This window comes from Phialemonium atrogriseum (genome assembly GCF_030411735.1).
Source record: "Phialemonium atrogriseum strain 8032-3 unplaced genomic scaffold QBC33scaffold_9, whole genome shotgun sequence".
In the NCBI taxonomy this organism is placed as follows: domain Eukaryota; kingdom Fungi; phylum Ascomycota; class Sordariomycetes; order Cephalothecales; family Cephalothecaceae; genus Phialemonium; species Phialemonium atrogriseum.
In genome coordinates, this window is record NW_026848146.1 from 264,406 (window position 1) to 277,390 (window position 12,985).

The 12,985-nt window shown below is 55.0% G+C and overlaps 5 protein-coding genes across 5 annotated transcripts; 4 read left to right on the forward strand and 1 right to left on the reverse strand.

Annotated features, from left to right (window-relative positions):
• Positions 1 to 847: 847 nt before the first annotated feature.
• QBC33DRAFT_534824 (peptidyl-prolyl cis-trans isomerase cyp15) lies at positions 848 to 3,472 on the reverse strand. Its single transcript, XM_060427567.1, has 3 exons — positions 3,217 to 3,472; positions 1,490 to 3,150; positions 848 to 1,387 (listed from the first exon to the last, which is right to left on the reverse strand). The coding sequence occupies exons 1-3, from the start codon at positions 3,293 to 3,295 to the stop codon at positions 1,250 to 1,252; spliced, it is 1,878 nt and encodes a 625-aa protein (XP_060284607.1). The 5' UTR covers positions 3,296 to 3,472; the 3' UTR covers positions 848 to 1,249.
• Positions 3,473 to 3,555: 83 nt separating this feature from the next.
• Positions 3,556 to 4,708, forward strand: QBC33DRAFT_534825 (FAR-17a/AIG1-like protein). The gene is made up of 2 exons (XM_060427568.1): positions 3,556 to 4,184; positions 4,250 to 4,708. Exons 1-2 carry the CDS (start codon positions 3,655 to 3,657, stop codon positions 4,419 to 4,421), a joined length of 702 nt encoding a protein of 233 aa, XP_060284608.1. The 5' UTR covers positions 3,556 to 3,654; the 3' UTR covers positions 4,422 to 4,708.
• Positions 4,709 to 5,903: 1,195 nt separating this feature from the next.
• On the forward strand, positions 5,904 to 9,169 carry QBC33DRAFT_557856 (3-deoxy-7-phosphoheptulonate synthase; the record flags this gene model as incomplete). The annotated part of the gene is made up of 7 exons (XM_060429838.1): positions 5,904 to 5,909; positions 5,981 to 6,038; positions 6,096 to 6,998; positions 7,077 to 7,240; positions 8,076 to 8,236; positions 8,376 to 8,438; positions 8,500 to 9,169. 7 exons carry the CDS (start codon positions 5,904 to 5,906, stop codon positions 9,167 to 9,169), a joined length of 2,025 nt encoding a protein of 674 aa, XP_060284609.1.
• Positions 9,170 to 9,847: 678 nt separating this feature from the next.
• Positions 9,848 to 11,479, forward strand: QBC33DRAFT_449526 (uncharacterized protein; the record flags this gene model as incomplete). The annotated part of the gene is made up of 1 exon (XM_060424520.1): positions 9,848 to 11,479. One exon carries the CDS (start codon positions 9,848 to 9,850, stop codon positions 11,477 to 11,479), a length of 1,632 nt encoding a protein of 543 aa, XP_060284610.1.
• Positions 11,480 to 11,640: 161 nt separating this feature from the next.
• QBC33DRAFT_375612 (uncharacterized protein) lies at positions 11,641 to 12,483 on the forward strand. The gene is made up of 4 exons (XM_060424020.1): positions 11,641 to 12,000; positions 12,065 to 12,097; positions 12,182 to 12,300; positions 12,359 to 12,483. The coding sequence occupies exons 1-4, from the start codon at positions 11,801 to 11,803 to the stop codon at positions 12,421 to 12,423; spliced, it is 417 nt and encodes a 138-aa protein (XP_060284611.1). The 5' UTR covers positions 11,641 to 11,800; the 3' UTR covers positions 12,424 to 12,483.
• The last annotated feature ends 502 nt before the right edge of the window (positions 12,484 to 12,985 follow it).

Genomic DNA, 12,985 nt, shown 5'->3' on the forward strand with positions numbered 1-12,985 from the left:
TCAACTTGGATTCCGAGTTCTACAAAACAAACAATCATGGCTCCTGGCTCTTTAGCAAAGATCATCAGTCCGGACACTTTTTGGTTTCGTTTGCCGCTATCTAACCCATAGCCACTTATCTTTAGGTGTCAAAGCCTAGGCTACCTGTAACTAGTAAGTTCTCACCTCCGCGCCGTCCTACCTCTGGGCCTCGCTTTCTCTTTTCCCCTCGCGCCGTATGGCATCACTTTACATGATGAAGTACGCAACTCCTGTTGCACCCAATTATATCTTATAGGAAGAGCCGTCTGAGACTGTCCCCGAGAACTCAAGCCCCTCCTCCTCCCCCTTCCTGCGGCCTCCGAACCGCCGTGGTCGGTATCACCCGTGCGCCCCTGCCTCGGAGGGACGAGCCCTGTCCCCTTGCCTGACACGGACGAGATCTGGATCTTTTTCCTCTTTTCCCCGTGTATGAAGGCTGGACATGGTTCGCTCCTCTGGGGTGGGAGTATCCTGGTGCTGCTGCTCACGGTGGCGAGGATTCTTGCGGGATTGGGGTGGGGGAGGGGTTCTCCTCGGCTTGCCTGCCGCCACGAACCGTTCTTGCCCACAGGACCAACGGTACGCCGTTCGGGACGCGTTTGCATCGTCATATGCTTGCGGGGCGGGGGTGGAGAGGGGCGGTGGGCGGGTGGGGACGGTGGTGCTTAAAACCTGGGTATCTGAACTTTTACGAGTGATGCGTTCGGCGTGTTATGGATTGTGTCGAGGATTGCTGGGAATGGACCTTTTTCGCTAACCTCGTCACTTTTCATTCTAGGGATTCGACTTTTTAACTCGAATGTTCGAAGGAAAGGCCAGAAAGTAGCTTCGGACGAGTGGTCTTGACTGTTTGTAGACTGTGCTATGGTAGCTATCTTTTACGGTCTTTGGGAGTTTAAGGATGGTCAGCCTCGATCATTGGGAGCTCGAGAGACTCAATAGCTAGTTGATGAAATTGATGATCCTCACGACGCGCGCTTGCCCATTATAGAACTTGACATCGACACGTAACTCGTGGTACAGCTTCTCCAACCTATCTAGTGCCCTTTTTCCGCAGATTTATTTTCGGTGTGCTACCTCTATTCCCTTCTCGTCCTTTCTCTACACTCCGTTCCAGGGAGCCGACTTGAAGGCATGGCCTATCCAACCGTTTCCTTCTGGGTGAATCCGAGGGCAAAAGTCGGCCTCGACTTCAGCCAATGCCGGACTTCAGGGCTAAGCCGAGCTTTTATACAATGTCGATATTCAGGATCTTGATGTCCTCCTCGGGCCTCTCCTTGTAACTCCGGGCATTTTCAATCTTGTGGATCACGTCGAGACCTTGGATCGCCCGCCCGAAGATGGTGTGTTTATTATCCAGCCAAGGCTGCATGCACGAGAGGTTAGCCAAGTTTGATTTGAGACCCCTCACGGGGATATGGTTTCATATGGGGGAGGGAGACGAAAATAAAGGGGTCTGGGTACTCACCGTCTTCTCTGTGGTTATGAAGAACTGGCTCCCGTTGGTGTTGGGGCCCGCGTTGGCCATGCTCACCGTGTAGGGCTTGTCGTGCTTGAGGCTGCTGAACTCGTCCTCGAACTCCTTGCCCCAGATGCTCTCGCCGCCGGTGCCGTCTCCGAGCGGGTCGCCGCACTGGATCATGAACTTGCGGATGACGCGGTGGAAGATGGTGTTGTTGTAGTAGCCCCTCTTGGAGTGGGTCACGAAGTTCTCCACCGCCTTGGGCGCTGCGTCAGGGAACAGGCGGATGTGGATGTCGCCGTACGTCGTGTGGATGACGGCGGCAGTCCCCGTCTCGGCCGCCTTCTTCTGCTCGGCCTTCTTCTGGCCGAGCATCGTCGGCTTCTCGTTCTGGACGTCCCTCGTCGACTTGGAGATCTCTTCCTCGTTCGTGAACATGTAGAACCGCACTCTCCCGATTCCTGTGGCGACGAGGATCGGGTCTCTGGTCTCGGATTCTTGGAGCAGTGGGTTGCTCGACGCCGCCATTGCGACGGTGGTGACGCCCTTTTTCTGGGGCTGGCCTTGATATATAGCAAGTCCCAGGGGCCTGAAGTTCTCGTCCTTGCCGTACACCTTGACGATCTGGTTGGTAAATGTGTTGAGCACCTTGATGCCCAGGTAGGAGCCGTACATGATGAAATTCCCGGATTCGTCGAATATGATGTTGAACTTGTCGCGGAAGGCCGGCGAGTCGAGCTCTCGCTCCTGGGCAAGGCGCCGCCCAAACTCCACATTGTCTAGCTTCTGGATGGCGGTTCCCGCCTGCTGCATCTCCTCGATGACCTTCAGCGACTCGTCGTAGGTCCGATGCAACTTGGCAGAGGCGAATTCGAATATGCGGATCTTCCTGTCGGGGAAGGAGAAGGTGGCGAACTGGTTGCCGTCCGGCGATATGGTAAGCGAAGTCGGGACCGACTTTGCCTTTTTGAAGTCGAAAAGGTTGGTTGAGCTTTTGTACTGGAAGACGTTATCGGGCTTCTCGTAGCTGCCGCTGGCCCTCCAGTACTCGATCATGCCGTTTTCGTCGGCCGATATCACGCAATCAAATCTATCATTAAACGACATGAGCGTCACCACGCCCCGATGCAAGCCCTTGAGAGTATGGAGAGGCTCCTCCGTCTCCCCGCGCCCGTCATAAACGTGGATCAGGGGCTTGTCGTTCTCCGAGACGGCCAGGAGCGGCAGAGACGCGCCTTTCTTGTGGACCCAACATATGCAACGCGGCGAGAAGTCAAGTTGGAGCATAGCCAGCAGGTCAAAGGTGATGACATCAAAAATCTTGACTGACTTGTCGGCACCAGCAGTGGCAAAGCTCCTGCCGTCCTGGCTAACTGACACGGACACGACCTCGCCCTGGTGGGCCTTGAACTCCTTTACGAACTCGATCCCCTCGGCGACCTTCTTCCAGAACTTGACTACACCATCAACAGACGTCGTGATGAGGAATTCGGTGAGGGGCGTCATCGTCACGAATGAGAGCGGTTCCTTGTGCATCAGGGACCTCGAGTACCGGGCGGACTTGGGCAGCGCCGATATGTACAGCTTCTCGTAGGGAAGAACTCGTCGCTTCTTCTTCGGGGCTGCCGATGGCAGCTGCGGTCCCATGTCATCGTCGGAAGAACTGTCTGCCAGGGGGAAGGGCCTGTTAGTTTGCAGGACGTGAGAGGGAATGCGCCAGGTTCTGTGCTTACCAGCCTCATCCTGCTCGGCGAAATCTGAATGGCTCCGCTTGTTCGACTTGACATCGTCCTCCTCTTTTGGGTCCGCCATTTTGGGTGCTGGTATAGGCGGTAAAAATGGGTTGGAGGCGAATTGAGAGCTTGTCTGCAGCTGTTGGTGTGGACGTCTCGCGTCTGTGCAATAATCTGTAGATCGCTGATTTGGTGGAGTGTCAAAACTGAAGCAGGAGTGTCACCTGCCAAACAGCTGGAATACGTACGGCCTTTGCCAATTGGGGAGCCTCGGCATCTGATTAGTGTTGGTTAGTGTGTTGGTTAGTTCCCGTCGTCAAGGACATAGGTATTGTACCTATAATATCCCCCCTCTGCCCTCATCCATGCACATTGACTCGGGTTGGTTGCGAAAGCTACACTACTAGTAATCAGTCTATCTCATCCTTATCCCTCTTAATGGCGAGACATTCGTTGCAGAGGTTCGCCTCGCCTTCGAGGGCGTTCTCAGGCCTCGTCCACCTAATTGGACTGGGCTCCTTCTCTGCGTCGTTTGTATATCTATTTACGTTCCCAAGCCCCATATCTGCGTCTTTTGGCGGACAGTTCCAGTACCTGACCATCATCGGACTGGCGCTGGCAACCATAACCTTCATCTTAGGTCTATTGGCCGACATAACCCTCAGCCCACAGCTATTTGCAGCCAAGAATGTTCTCTCGGTCTGCTCAGCGCCGCTGCAGGTCTTGGTTACCACCCTTTATGGGGGGCTCTGCGCCATAGACAAGGGTCTGGTGGTGCCCCCCGAACTTGAACTGCCCTTGCTCCCAGACTTTGGCTTCCACGTCATGCCCGCGATCATGTTGTCTCTGGACTTGATCCTACTTAGCCCTCCGTGGACCATCAAGTCTTACAACGCAATGACCCTGAGTCTGGCGTTGGCATTTCTCTACTGGGGTTGGATAGAGTACTGCTTTAGCAGGAACGGATGGTGAGAAGCAACCCCCCGAGGCCGAAAAATGCCCTTCAACTCGGCTTACGCAATTATGCACCCAGGTATCCATATCCAATATTTGAGCTGCTAAGCACCTCCCAGCGGGCCCTTCTGTTCGCCGTGTCCGCTGCGTTGATGACTGGGAGCACCATGGCATTGAAGTGGGGGTACGGGAAGCTCAATGGCATCGAGAAGTTCAAGAGTGACGCAATCAACCCTACGAAGATTGACTAGCATAGCACCGTCACCCTCCTGCAAGCGATCTTCCCGAGAACCCGTGGGCACACGCAAAACATCTTCGGAGAGTCGGCGGGGGCCAGTCATCAATTCGGCTTCCGTGTTCGGAGCATGCATGAGGAGCGAAGACCTCCGGGATTGGGCTGTTTCAAAGCGATGTCTTGTTGTGAGAAGGGTGTGACATTGCATCGGCTACAACACAGGTGTGACCACCTATGTATTTATAGATATTAATAACCTACCTAAGCTCCCCCACATTCTCACATTCTCACATCTATTACAACGATAAGCCAATGCCCAGTACGGATCCGTATATGAAGCTCTTTTCTGCGAGTAATACCTCAGCTCTGTGGCACGGCACTAGAATGCCACTCTCTGATTCGCCCATTACACTACCATCAGGTGTGTTTGTATCTCATGCTCAAGACCCTGCAGCGAAGTAACGGTAAGAGCTATTAACAGCAACGGCAAGAGCGTCAGCTGCAATGACCAGGCGGTTGACAGCAACAGTAAGCTAATCAAAGTTGTTATTTCGGGCATTAAAAGGTTAGTGAAAGTAAACAATGTCGCGGTATGTGGCACAAAGAGGCGTCATCAACCATGTCTAGAGCTTTGGACGTCTTACGCCTCTTCCCAATCTGTAGGACTAAGCTTAGGTCCGTTGATGACCTATTTTGTTGACTCGGAAGATCGTTTCCCACTTAACTGGTAAGCAGGCGTGGCTGTCCTACCTACATAATGCACGTGTTAGAAGAAAAAGACGAAGAAAACGTGGCCGTAACGTTGTTGGCTGTGCATTCGAAAGGATGTCTTGCAGGCCGACAATCTGCAGGCCGTCGGACAGCTTTTTCGGTAGGTCTTCGGTCAGTTGCCTAATAAAGCGAAAACCCTGTAGGATTAGTGCAGCTGCTACCAGGTTCCTGGTAATGCAGAAATCGCTTTGAGGGCTTTGAAGACCAGATATGTCTGACAGGGTGGTTTAGGTTGCTAGGTTGTTTTGTCCGTCTGATTGGGATTTCCTCGGCCGAGGTACCTACCTAGCCATTTAATAGCAGTGGCAAGAGATATCGACAGGTAATAGTCACAGCGATTGCAACAGCGCCGAATTACGTCCATCCAAGTTGACCAGTTCAGACAACATGTGAGGAAACGAGGGGCTCCAGATAGTTTGAAGTTGGCTTGCAATGTTGGTGCTTGACGTCAAAGCCTCGCTAGTATATTAACGTGGAAACTGAAAGTTTTGAGGTGGCCAAAACGGCCTTCCGCAACCACCCCCACATCCCTTTTGAGTCATGATTGAAGGTACCTTGATTCCCCGATAGGTCACCAAAAAAATTATAAAGAACCTCGCCTCCTACCGACTTCAGATCGTGGTCGCAAATTATCCTGCCGAGGAACCTTCAGTCTCTGGGTGTCGAGTCTGTCAGATTGGGCCTTGAAGCTGTCAATTGTGCGTTCAATCGCCGAATACCCCTCCCCATGTCGGTAAGCAACTTCTATCACACTGCGCGCCCCTCACGATGTGCCCCTCCTAATGAGCACGATCGTTGCCCCAGACCTTCTTCATTCAGAACCCGAATGTCGGGAACAAGGACCAAAGCGAGGACCGGAGGAGTAAGTAGCCCAATGGCCATTATTATCAGATGCCATTGTGTCCTAACTTGCGCCTAGTTCGCGGCTACAATCCCCTGATTCCGCCCAACCTGCTCCAGCATGAGATTCCCCAGACGGCGCAATCGAAGCAGACCGTCCTGGCTGGCCGCGAGGAGGCCGCAGCCGTCGTCAGTGGCACCGACCCGAAACAGCGCCTGCTCGTCATCATCGGCCCTTGCTCGATCCACGACCCCAAGGCCGCGCTAGAATACTGCGACATGCTGCTTAAAGAGAAGGAGAAACACAAGGACGAGCTGCTGATCGTCATGCGCTCTTACCTCGAGAAGCCGCGCACCACAGTCGGATGGAAGGGCCTCATCAATGATCCCGACATCGACAACAGTTTCGACATCAATAAAGGCTTGCGCCTCAGCAGGAAGCTGTTCGTCGACTTGACCGACAAGGGCATGCCTATTGCCAGTGAGATGCTGGATACGATCAGCCCGCAGTTCCTGGCCGATGTCCTGAGTCTGGGAGCCGTTGGTGCGAGGACTACCGAGTCTCAGTTGCACCGGGAACTCGCGAGCGGTTTGTCATTCCCCGTCGGCTTCAAGAATGGCACGGACGGGACCCTAGGCGTCGCGATCGATGCCATTGGCGCCGTGAAGCACCCACATCACTTCCTTTCAGTCACGAAGCCGGGGGTGGTTGCCATCGTCGGCACAGTGGGTAACGAGGACTGCTTTGTCATTCTCCGGGGCGGCACCAAGGGCACAAACTACGATGCCCAGAGCATCGCCGAGGCGAAAGCAGCATTGGAGAAGGCCAACCTCAAGCCACGGTTGATGGTAGATTGCAGCCACGGTAACTCGTTGAAGAACCACAAGAACCAGCCAAAGGTTGCCTCAGTCCTCGCAGAGCAGATCGAGAACGGAGAAGAAGCCATCATGGGGGTTATGATTGAGAGCAACATCAGCGAAGGTAAGTGCAGCTGCCACCTGCAGCAGCGCACCAGTGCACCAGACCAGTGCTCTAGCGGCTCTAACATGGTTTATCCAGGCAACCAAAAAGTACCAAAGGAAGGGAAAGAGGGCCTTAAATACGGTGTCAGCATCACAGACGCCTGTATCGGTTGGGAAGATACTGTCTCTGTGCTGGATAGACTTGCGAACGCGATCAAGAAGAGGAGAGAGGTCCTCAGCCAGAACGGTCACGTTGGCGACGTAAGTTCCATCAAGTCTCTCGAAACTGCCGAAATGGCTGACATCCAATTAGTGACGATACTGCCGAGTTGAAAGTTCTGAAGGATGATGGAGATTTGGATGAAGGTTTCGATGGAGACGGCGCTGCATGTCGAGCCAAGCGTGTTCATCGATAGACAGGCGTTTTTCAGTTTGCTGACATAGAAGTGAGAAGTGCGGACATATTTGAGCACATAAAAGCTTAGAAAATCGCCATCACATAAATCTGCTGGAGGGATGTTCGAGCAACCGCTCATGCTGTCATTCGCTTAGGTGGTAGGTAGGTCCAGTCCATATGTACAGTGACTAGGTTGATTGGATTCGCAAATAAAAACGGGCTGTGTTGCTTGTGACGCTCTAGTCCAGCTGGTTGGTTATTCTAGCCCTCTCATTGGATAAACCAGGCCGCTGAGGCGGGTTCTCTCTCGGTCCGGGGGGATGTTGCCGGAATAGCCCGACACCCTGGTCTTTTCACTTGCTTGATTTTCAACCTCACCTGCTGTGCGAGCACTCCGGACCTTCAAAACACGGGGATTGGCGGCCAATTGCCCTTGTCACCCTCATCGAGACATCTCCCTTGGACTCCTCTTGGTTGTTCAATATGTTGGCCAGGACTTGCTTGCGCTCGGCGCGCGCTTTCACTGGCGCAAGAAATGGCGCCATTAACTTTTCCAAGGTACGAATTGACTGACCTGATGGTGTTTACTCGCAATTGAGGGCCGCTTGACTTCTCGAGAGTCTTGATCCTAGACCAAGAGTCATCGCTCAGCTCCCTCCCTCTTGTATAAGAGCTAACTCATGGTTCTTATTTGTGTAGCGTGCTGCCTCTTCGTCGAGCTCTGGACCGTCCGCTGAAGCCTCCCCTTTACGCTTGAACATCGCCGCCGCCGCCGCGACCACCGTTGCCGTCGGTTCGATTGCCTGGTACTATCACCTCTATGGGTCTACGGCCCATGCCATGACTCCTGCTGAGGAAGGGTAAGTTGCACGTCCAGGTGTTGACCACGTCCGGGATGGGTCAACCCGTCTCAGGCTGTCCTGAGCTATATAATCCCAATCGCCATCGAGGGGCGTATAGATTGGGGCGGATGGAACACGAAGCTGACTGCCTGTCTAGACTTCATGCTACCAAGTACCCTTGGGTTCACCAGCAATGGCTCAAGACCTTCGACCACCAAGCGTAAGGCCACTCAGTCTCTTGATGACAAGGGCGCAAATAGCTCATGAAAATACGTATCTAGACTCCGCCGTGGCTTCACCGTCTACCAAGAAGTTTGCGCGGCATGCCACTCTCTCAGCCGAGTTCCGTACCGATCTCTTGTCGGCACGGTCCTGACCGTCGACGAGGCCAAGGCGCTGGCTGAAGAGAACGAGTTCGATACCGAGCCGAACGACCAAGGCGAGATCGAGAAGCGACCTGGAAAGCTGTCCGACTACCTCCCGGCCCCGTATAAGAACGACGAGGCTGCCCGGTTCGCGAACAATGGCGCTCTGCCCCCGGATTTGAGCTTGATTGTCAAGGCTCGGCACGGCGGTTGCGACTACATCTTCTCCCTGCTGACTGGCTACCCCGAGGACCCCCCAGCGGGTGCCCAGGTTGGCGAAGGGCTCAACTTCAACCCCTACTTCCCCGGAACCGGCATCGCCATGGCCCGTGTCCTCTTCGACGGACTGGTCGACTACGAGGATGGCACGCCGGCGTCGACCTCGCAGATGGCAAAGGACGTTACCGAATTCCTCAACTGGGCCGCCGAGCCGGAGATGGACGACCGCAAGCGGATGGGTATGAAGGTTATAGTCGTTACGACGGTCCTCATCGCGATGAGCGTCTGGGTCAAGCGATACAAGTGGGCTTACCTGAAATCGAGAAAGGTTGCCTATGATCCGCCAAGAATCGCCCGCCGCCAGTAATTAAACAATCATCTCGTGTCTGTATGATATTCTTGGCTCCTAGAAAGGCTCCTTTGTTCGCGTAGACGAAAAAACAGGGGATAAGGGTTGGTAGTTGAAGCGATCTGGATGAGTTGGTGGGTTAAGCTGTAAATCACAGTGTGTTTCGGTCCAAATACAACCAATCTTCCTCATTGAACATATTGGGCACCCACTGAATATTTCGGATATGGTAGCCGGCCATGTTTGCCGCAATGTCAAGGCTTTCGAATTGCCTTCTAACGTGATCAGGCCTAAAATTGACAGCTACAAACCCCAACAAAAAAGCCCACTCACCATCCATTCACCTACCTTCACACCTGGTTATCACATCGTTTAGACACTTTCTTTCATTGAATATCTTCATATCTCATTACCATATTTTCATTTTCAATGATTTTATCCAGCATGGGACTTGAAGTTTAACGATGAGAAAATTACTATTCATCAGCTGCCGGCTCTCTCGCTTTTGCCTAGGGCGGCACTCTTTCCAGCAACTTCTTCCAGTGAAACACACCTCATATAACTTCATGTTCCCCCGATGAGTTGGACGACAAAATGGGAGGGCTATCAGGCAGGGCCGCAGATCAACTGCAGCCCCCCGATTCATCAACCACCATACCAATGGCGTATTTACATGCCAAACAGACCGGGATGAGCATGGCGGCCGACCTCTTATACGGCCTCGACATCGAAGACGGCGAATCCCGGGAATTCCTCAAGTCCCTCATCGTGTCCGGGCTGGTGCCGAGGGAAGAAATGAAGCGGCTCTACGAAGCCAGCCTCATGCAGGGCGTCGAGGAATGGTACATGCTCGTCAACTGCGCGACGTCGATCAGGAACGAGGCGGTCTCGCGGGCCGGGTTAGCGGACGGTGACGAAGGTGACCCTGGAGTGGTGCCGTATGTCGCCTACGTGCTCTCCGGGAAAGCGGCCGAGGACCAGGCCCGGCGGTCAGCCGAGCCTCGGCGCCGGGAGGGGAGGTCCAAGTCCTCGTCCAAGAGGCGGCGGACTGGGACTGTGTCTCGGTTCTGGGAAGACAGCCCGGTGGTGCCGGCTAGGGTAGGGCCGTCGGCTGATGCTCGGCGACAACAGGGGCCAGCCCACGATGTCCAGGATGGAGGAGATGGGCTCGGCGAAGCAATAACACCGGGTTCTCCGCCTGCTAAAAGAAAGCGGAGGAGGAAATCAAGTATAAGGGAAGAACAGAGCGCGGAAAGCAATTGCGAAGTCACGATGCCGAGAGGGAGACAACATGGCCCCCTTACAGAGACTGCGGATCCCACGCTAATATCGAATGGAGACGACCCAAGCTTACTGCTCGAGATCAAGGTAGAGGACGACGGGGGAGTGCCATGGGACATACCCGCCGACATATCCCGGCCGAGACAGCTCGTCACCAAGTCGCCATACTTCAGCCCCCAAGCCTCCCCGGCCAAGAAGGCGCGCCCCCGACGCGGGACAATCTCGAGCCTCCCGATCCCGCCGCTCTCGGCCCCGCGGTTCGGTCTCATCCAGGAGGAACTGGCGGACGACCCGTTCCGGCTCCTCGTGGCGGTGACGCTGCTCATCCGCACGACCGGCAGGGCGGCCATCCCGGCGTTCCGGCGCCTCGTGGACCGGTTCCCGACCCCGGCGTCGCTCGCGGCCGCCGAGCCGGCCGACGTCGTCGAGGTCATCCGCCACCTCGGCCTGTCGGCCGTCCGATGCGCGGCCCTGCAGAGGTACGCGGGGCTGTGGGCCGCGCGGCCGCCGACGCGAAATGTCAGGTACGGCGTGAAAAACTACCCCCGGCCCGGCGACGGCCGTGGGGTGACGGCGCGTGGCGAGTATGGGCCGGAAGCAGAGGATGGTGATGGTGATGGTGGCGGTGAAGGTAACGGCGACGGCGACGGCGACTGCGACTCTACGGCTGATGTGCCCCGGAGGGAGGCACCGGCTTCTGCGTGGGAGATCGGCCATCTCACGCAGGGCCCCTATGCCATAGATTCGTGGCGCATATTCTGCCGCGACGTGCTCCTCGGCCGGGCCGAGGACTGGACGGGCAAGGGGCGGGAGTCGATGTTCCGCCCTGAGTGGAAGCGCGTCCTGCCGGCCGACAAGGAGCTGAGGGCGTGCTTGCGGTGGATGTGGATGCGCGAGGGCTGGGAGTGGGATCCTGTGAGTGGGGAGCGGGTCGTGCTCAGAGAGGAGATGCGGAGGGCCGTGGATGAGGGTCGGGTCGGGTATGACGACAATGGGGGGTTGGTGATTCTAGACCAGCCACTGACGGAGTCGGATGCCGTTGGATGAGGGTTGCTGGATGTGCATGAGAGTGCTCCTTGGATGTCCACCAGCCGGCATTCACTGGCCCGCGAGTGATCTTGCGGAGGCACCTAGAGTGATTCGTGACGGCGTCACGTTACTCGCTTCGACGCTGGGATCGCGAATCACCGTCACCACTGGCCTTGACGATAGCCAATATATATATCCCTCTCTCTTCAGGGTCCCTCCCCCTGTTGCCAGCATGCTCCAGCACTCTATGATCTCCCCGGGCTCAAATATCAACATTTACTGACCCATCAAGTGCAAGGACGACACACCTGCCCAGTGTCTCCTGTCACTGCGACCAAGATGAAGTCTGCCATGCTACGCTTCCTCGCCCTCTTCCTATTAATCACATCTGGACTTGCCGCCACGAAGCACCCGCATAACTTCATGAAGAACTGCCATGATTGGGTCTTTAACTCGACCGAGGTAGCCATTACCGCTTCATGCCGCGCGGGTTCTGGCAATGAATTTTGCTCCATACTGAAGCTCGACCGCTGCTACGAGTGCGTCACTCCATGATCAGGGGGCTTGTTACCGTTTACCTCTCGCTCGCTGACCTTCGTCCAGAAACCGGGATGGCGAGGTGGTGCCTGTCAAAATGTAAGATAACCCGCGCCCCCACCCCCTTCTCTCGCGCTCCTCACATTCGACTCGGCATGCCCGTTGCTGACAAGTTCGCAAAAGGGGTCGTCTTGCCGAGACATGCTCCCTGTGGCCAAAGACTGGGTATACCGACCTTGAAAACTTCCCCGTTCGATGTCTAAGCCTGACAGGGGGCCTGGTTTTCTCGTACATTAACCTTAGTAGGATCTACACACTTCCAACGGAGAGCCAACCACCAGTGCTGACAGCGATGATTAGACGATCATATCGGCAGCCAGGACGGGTTCCTGGTCTGCAATAACGAAGTTGCCTTCCCTGTTTAGCCAGGTGGGTAGAAGCTTGATTGGTGACAAACAACTTACTTGTTTTGGAAACTCTGAGGGGGATAGACCCTCAGCGGTATTGCAAACGTCTGGATGATGGGGTTGGTGGTCTAGGGTACCTACAGTTTACTTTGGGAATATTGAACCCAGCCGGCTTCCATTTTCTCTTCAGAATATCCGCTCCCTTGACTTGCCATCCCCTCAATCTGCTTTAGTTGAGCCAGAATGCGGTTGCTTCCACGGAATGGGATATCTGAGAAGGAACGCCTTCCTTGGGTTTCCCCTGAGCCAATATGCCCCCATGGCAAGGTACCTAGGTAGCTTGCAGGGTAATAGAGCTCCATGTAAGGTTATGAAGCGACGTCCCATAATATTCTTCTGCCGAGTCGGATCCATCAAGCACCTGCAGATCGCATATGCTGTGACGCTGTGCTACTTGGCCGCGTGGGGTTTCTGGGGAGGACTGCCGTGGAACCTGCACTGACTCGTACTAATCTTAGGCTGTGTGTTGCGTATACTCAAGTAGGTATGTACCTAGGTACGGTATCGATTGATGGCCTAT

Bases quoted from the DNA above. Each gene is read 5' to 3' on its own strand.
- QBC33DRAFT_534824 (XM_060427567.1), bottom strand. From the start codon at position 3,295: ATGGCGGACCCAAAAGAGGAGGACGATGTCAAGTCGAACAAGCGGAGC. The intron at 3,151-3,216 runs GTAAGCACAGAA...TCCCCCTGGCAG, and splicing joins CGCCGAGCAGGATGAGGCTG to ACAGTTCTTCCGACGATGAC. The intron at 1,388-1,489 runs GTGAGTACCCAG...TCGTGCATGCAG, and splicing joins TCATAACCACAGAGAAGACG to CCTTGGCTGGATAATAAACA.
- QBC33DRAFT_375612 (XM_060424020.1), top strand. From the start codon at position 11,801: ATGAAGTCTGCCATGCTACGCTTCCTCGCCCTCTTCCTATTAATCACA. The intron at 12,001-12,064 runs GTGCGTCACTCC...ACCTTCGTCCAG, and splicing joins AAGCTCGACCGCTGCTACGA to AAACCGGGATGGCGAGGTGG. The intron at 12,301-12,358 runs GTAGGATCTACA...AGCGATGATTAG, and splicing joins TTTCTCGTACATTAACCTTA to ACGATCATATCGGCAGCCAG.
- QBC33DRAFT_534825 (XM_060427568.1), top strand. From the start codon at position 3,655: ATGGCGAGACATTCGTTGCAGAGGTTCGCCTCGCCTTCGAGGGCGTTC. The intron at 4,185-4,249 runs GTGAGAAGCAAC...TTATGCACCCAG, and splicing joins TGCTTTAGCAGGAACGGATG to GTATCCATATCCAATATTTG.